General features: G+C 37.1%; 1 protein-coding gene across 1 annotated transcript; it reads left to right on the forward strand.

Annotated features, from left to right (window-relative positions):
- On the forward strand, positions 1 to 5,195 carry snapc2 (small nuclear RNA activating complex, polypeptide 2). Its single transcript, XM_079810578.1, has 5 exons — positions 1 to 113; positions 865 to 1,128; positions 1,216 to 1,389; positions 2,825 to 3,338; positions 3,727 to 5,195. The coding sequence occupies exons 2-5, from the start codon at positions 913 to 915 to the stop codon at positions 4,059 to 4,061; spliced, it is 1,239 nt and encodes a 412-aa protein (XP_079666704.1). The 5' UTR covers positions 1 to 113; positions 865 to 912; the 3' UTR covers positions 4,062 to 5,195.
- The last annotated feature ends 332 nt before the right edge of the window (positions 5,196 to 5,527 follow it).

The following is a 5,527-nucleotide window of genomic DNA, read 5'->3' on the forward strand; positions in this document are numbered from 1 at the left end:
AGTGACTCGTAGTGAGATACGGGTACTACGACCGACACACGCTCGACTTGTGTTGTGACAAAGCTAGTACCTTACCGAAGTTTCTAATCTGTTGACTTTCCATCTAGTTTATTGTAAGTACATTTTATTTGATGGTTACCGTGCAGTCCTTCCTTAAAGTTGTGTAAATTATGTGAATAAATTGTCCTTTGGTCAAGCACTGCCCCTAGCTTACTTTGAAAATATGTAATGTAACGTGTGGAAGCTGTAAGTGTCATTTAGATAATGCAGTGGCTATAGGAAAGCTCTTAGAGACAACATATTTTTCAGCATTCTGGCGCACTTTACAAAGATTTAAAAGATTCGTCGTGAGGTTATTGGCGCATTACTGCTGCGTTTGTACCCTGTTTTGATGGTCATATACACTCCTGTAATTAACTCCTTTTTAAAACAACTCAATCTGCTCCGGTGCATCCTTTCAAAATATAACTAACTTAAACCTTGATGGGACATACAGCAGAATTTAAAGATAATTTCTACCACATAGAACATTTGAAACAATTTCCTCTTCAAGTCCTTTTTAAAGCCCTTGATATTTAGGGGTCCAGGCACTGAAGGTATCTTCACATTCATTTGTCCTGTGACATCCTTTGACATGTGATTCATCTAAATTTAAATGTTGAATACAAGTCCACACCACACATCAAATCCTAACTTTCAGGGAAGATTCAAGACTTCGAATCATAAGATACATTTCATGTAGATCGCTAATCATTGTTAGTGCTATATTAATATAAGACGTTTTCCCATTATTTTGTGCTCCTGAAAGTTTGTTTTAGCCTAATGGGTAGATTTTAAATGTGAACATTTTTCTTTTTCAAACAGCTGGCAATTTCAAGGTACACTGGACATAACTTTATCTAATCAGCAACTATGAAACCTCCATTTCGTCAGCGAACGGAACCGTCACGCTTTCTAGGTAAAGCCATTGAGGAAAAACAGACAGTGAGTGACGAATCATTCTGCAAAGGATGGGCTCGCAAAGATCTACAGAACTTTTTACAAGCTTTGAAACAGCAGCAGAATTTTGAATCGGAGTTAGATCTGACTGAGATTCAAAAGAAAGTTCCCCAACGATCTCTCAAAGAGGTAAACTCATGGCCACCACCCAAAACATCACTAATGCGGATGAATGTGCAAATCTCCAATGTAATGCAATTAACTGCTTGATTTCAGATTGAAGACCTGATAAAGACCCTGAAGTCATGTATGCTGCAGAAGGTTTATCTACAGGTTCATAGTCAGAGGAGGGAGTGTCGCATGGCTAAAGTTTCCATTGAGATCTGGGCAGAGCTGGTACAGAAAATCTCCAGATCCCACGAGAAGACGATTTCCTCTGCCTTTTCCCAGGTCTGTATGTGACATTTCAATGTGGAGATACACCAGAAACCACACCAACAAATTGTACAGGTGTACCTCAATCATTTGTCAACCTTAGTCTGACTACACACAGCTTTATAGAGCTAAAATAACAAACTGATTTGTAGGGTTGTGCCGATGGACGATATCATCGTCCATCGTGATGGTTGACCGACATCACGATGGAGTGCCACCATCGTGATGTCACGCCCCCCTTGCGAGTCTGTTGTGAGTGCGACACACACTAATCCTCAAGAGGCTTCTATAGTATTAGTTAAACTAAAAACCTAGCAGGGATTGCTCTGTAAATTAAATTGAGGATGTAACTAATGCATTTGCTATTTTAAATACTGTAGTCTATGCCATATATATATAACCCTAATGATCGCCCAACCCTAATGATTTCAAAATGTAGGCTATATATATATATATATATATATATATATTAGCCTACATTTTGAAATCATTTGAGGCTGAAACATCCATAAGCATGCGTGTTTATTTTAGCACTTCCGTCAGTGAAACAACACAGCCTATAAAACATTGAAACGATTTTCAGTAATTAATGGTTACCTCAAGAATATAAGAAAAATAAATATAAGTTAGAAAAATATTTGATTCATACTATTTCCCCGTAAAGATGCGTCATATACCGCTCTGCGCTTTGAGAGGAATGTGGGACACAAGCTGGATAGACCTTCTCGAATATCTTCGTCTTCATGTTTTCTCCGGATGTTGCAAGGCAACACTTGTTGTAAAAGGTCTGAAGAGCGGATTTTATCTTCCACAAGTTCAAGACATTTAGGCAATGTTTGATTATTCACTGCCAGAGAAAACGAAACTAAAATCACCGGTGTGTGTGTGTATGTTTAATAACAAGAACAAACGAATAAAATTTGAAGTAAAAAGGTATTCGTCCCACAGTGTTTTTTATACTTTACCACAGTAAAGGATGTGAATAGTTATAATAGACAAAATTATAAGCAAACGAAAGGAAGAAACGTTTATAATCCCCTGTGAAAATGGGTGCGACGTGAGTGAAGATTTGGGAAAAGTGAGTTTTACTGTAAACATCGTCAACTGCCAATTTAGGGGACATCGCCCAACCCTACTGATTAGCCATTAGTTTGACAGGATTACAACTAAGGAGTTGACAATTAGTGATGGGTAATGTTTATATTTGACAATAAGGTTGTGTTACTTGTGATACTTTTGAGCTACAATGATACACACAGGTATGTTACATTGATGTTTATACTTGCACCACAAGTATGTAAGTTCAGTTGATTTTGTCAGTAATATTGTATGACTCCTATTTATAGCGCACCTAAAGACGTGTACAGTATTTGACTCCTTTATTGCCTTTCATCACCGTAAAGATGTTGTTAAAATGTTAATTTTTGTTTATTTTGTACTCTGTCATCAGATGCTTGTGATTGCTGCCACAGAGCCCTGTGGCCTGATGCACTCTGAACCTCCACACCCCATCATCAAAACACCAGCTTTCTCCAGTCTTCATCCTGCTCAGGCCCCTAAAACCCCCCCTCGACCTTCGGCCACGGGCATGAGCCCAAATCCCAGCGTTTTCTCTACCTCAGCTGCATCTCTTATTCAGCCCGATTCAAGTTCTAATGCTGTTGACCATATTAGCAAATTTGAGAGCGCATCAAGCAGTTCCCCTCTAGTGCCTAACACACCTGAAACACCAGCATCCTCACAGATGGCAAGAAGCCCAAGTCAACTGCAATCAGAAGCAGAACCAACAGTGTCCAGTCCTGTTTCTACTGGTCCAGTGGCACCATCAGTTTCCTCAAATAGGCACAATTCAGTTCAATCAGTCAAACCAAGAATGCTGAAGTGTGTTGTGAATTTTGACAAGATTTATAAATATTTAAGTGGTGTCGGCTCTACAATTGGCAATCCAGCTCTTACTTCTATGGGTATGTATTATGATACATTTAGCATATAACAATCTACTATGATGTTAAACATTGGAATAAATGATACTCTTCATGGCCATTTTACACATTGTCCCAGAAATGTGGAAGTTAGATCAGCTTAAACACATCTAACCCAACAATAACAACGCTTATGCCATTCCAAACCTGTATGACATTCTTTATTTTGTCTTAAAAAAAAAAAAATTTCATCCTTACAATGAAAGTCAATGTGGATCAATATTGTTTTTGACCCCTTTGACTTTAATAAAAGTCAGTCAGTCGATCATGTGGCCAGTGAATAAATAATGACCGAATTTAAATTTTTGGTGAACCAATCTGTTATACATATGTGAAAAGATCTCTATTTTTCCCTTATATTTTTCCTCAGAGAGCGCAGTGCTGTTGGATATGCTGATGTGTTTGCCTGAGGAGCTTCCCTTACTGGACTGCAAGGAACTTCAACATCACCTCCTCCAGTTACACTCACAGCTCTCCAAAACTGCAATAATGCCACCTTCCTCTTCAAACGCCCCATATGCGAATGTAGCTGATTCTACTGCATTAACACAGAAACTTAGGACTACTACTGTATCCTCTGCTGAGTCATCTGCCACAGAACCAGCAAAGGACAAAGACTGGTCTGTGGCTGGCACCTGTCCGCTCAATCCTTTGTTAGTTCCAGTAACCTTGCTGAAAAGACTGTCTCTGGATTCTGAGAAATGATATACTTAATTACTGAATTCTGTAGGGGGTTCAGCCTAATTAACACTCTGTGTGGGTCTTATGTTTTGCTTTTCTACAGGTTCAGATTTGTTTCTTTCTTTAGTTTGGAAAATGTGTGTAAAGTATTCATATTGCACTTAAGTTGATGATTCTGTTAAAATAAGTTTCTTGTTTTTTTTTAATAAGATATATAACATGAAACAATTTTACATTGAGTATTTAAAGCCTCTACATCTCCTTCCAGTATTCTCACCAGTCTAGTATTTTGTTTTGAGTTTCGATTTGTTAAAAACACAACAGTGCATGCTTTTCTTATTTTGAATGCAATGCTGATAAAAAATGTCAAAGGTCATTTCTTAAGAAATATAAAATAGGTACAATGTCTGATCTTTGAAGAGCTTATCAGTATCTTTTTCTTTATTGTCTGTTCCCCACCCAACATGACGTGTGTAACTCACCATCCCTCGCATTGTTTTACAGGCCGCTGATAAGATCTGAGATAAAGAAAATTACTTTGCAAACCACTTTAGGCTGTAAAATCAAGTGGGGGTGGTTGACATCTGACAGAATGTGTTGACAGAGGAATAAACAGATTTTATGGGCTACATCTCTGTTCCTTCTTTCAAAATCACTATCCACCCTTTAAATGCTGATACACTAATAAGAATAGCAAAACTTCAACATTTACATTTATTACACAACACACTTGCTGTAATATTTTGGAAAGACTTAAAGAAAATAATGTAACAATGTAATCTGAAGGGATTTAATGTGAAGGTGGAATATAGAGTAAGAAAGCCCCATGAACTGTGCTTTTGGAAGGACAAAGAGTGTTGCATGTCTAGGAAAAGTACAAAAAGAACTTACAAAGACACATGAACGCAATAGGAACACTGTTTTGTGAAGATATTCTGTGTTAGCTCATGATCTTAGAAGTTTAAATCTGTATTTGATGTTTTCTTATTGCTCAGTACACAATAGCTCAAGAATATGATTTTGTTGTCCATGTATTTGATTGCAACAGGGGAAAAAGACAACTAAAACAATTGAGAATATAGATATTTATTTTAACATAAGCAAGTGTTAATTTACAAATATGTGAGCATAATGACAATAAATAATTTGTGAAGTGTGCTGATAATAAATAATTTGTGGTCAATATGCAATTTACAAACCAATTCATATTAATGCAGTGCCATAATGAACAACAATAATAAAACACAAGGACACATGAAGGAGCATTAACAAAGAAAAACCTGAAAACATAATATATTTCTACACTATATTCTTATTTTGCTATCTTCGTTATTTTAAATAATGAAGGGGGGGAGGGGGGATGTGCAACCGCGCATACATCTTTTACTCAGACAGCACTGCATGGAATCGCCATGTCATTTTCGATGATTATTGAGTCTGAATGGTAAAAAAAAAAAAAACACGTCCTGACACGTATTCAGGTAAACACA

The sequence above is a fragment of the Gobio gobio genome, assembly GCF_949357685.1.
Source record: "Gobio gobio genome assembly, chromosome: 2".
NCBI classification, from domain to species: Eukaryota; Metazoa; Chordata; class Actinopteri; order Cypriniformes; family Gobionidae; genus Gobio; species Gobio gobio.

Bases quoted from the DNA above. Each gene is read 5' to 3' on its own strand.
- snapc2 (XM_079810578.1), top strand. From the start codon at position 913: ATGAAACCTCCATTTCGTCAGCGAACGGAACCGTCACGCTTTCTAGGT. The intron at 1,390-2,824 runs GTCTGTATGTGA...CTCTGTCATCAG, and splicing joins TTTCCTCTGCCTTTTCCCAG to ATGCTTGTGATTGCTGCCAC. The intron at 3,339-3,726 runs GTATGTATTATG...ATTTTTCCTCAG, and splicing joins TCCAGCTCTTACTTCTATGG to AGAGCGCAGTGCTGTTGGAT.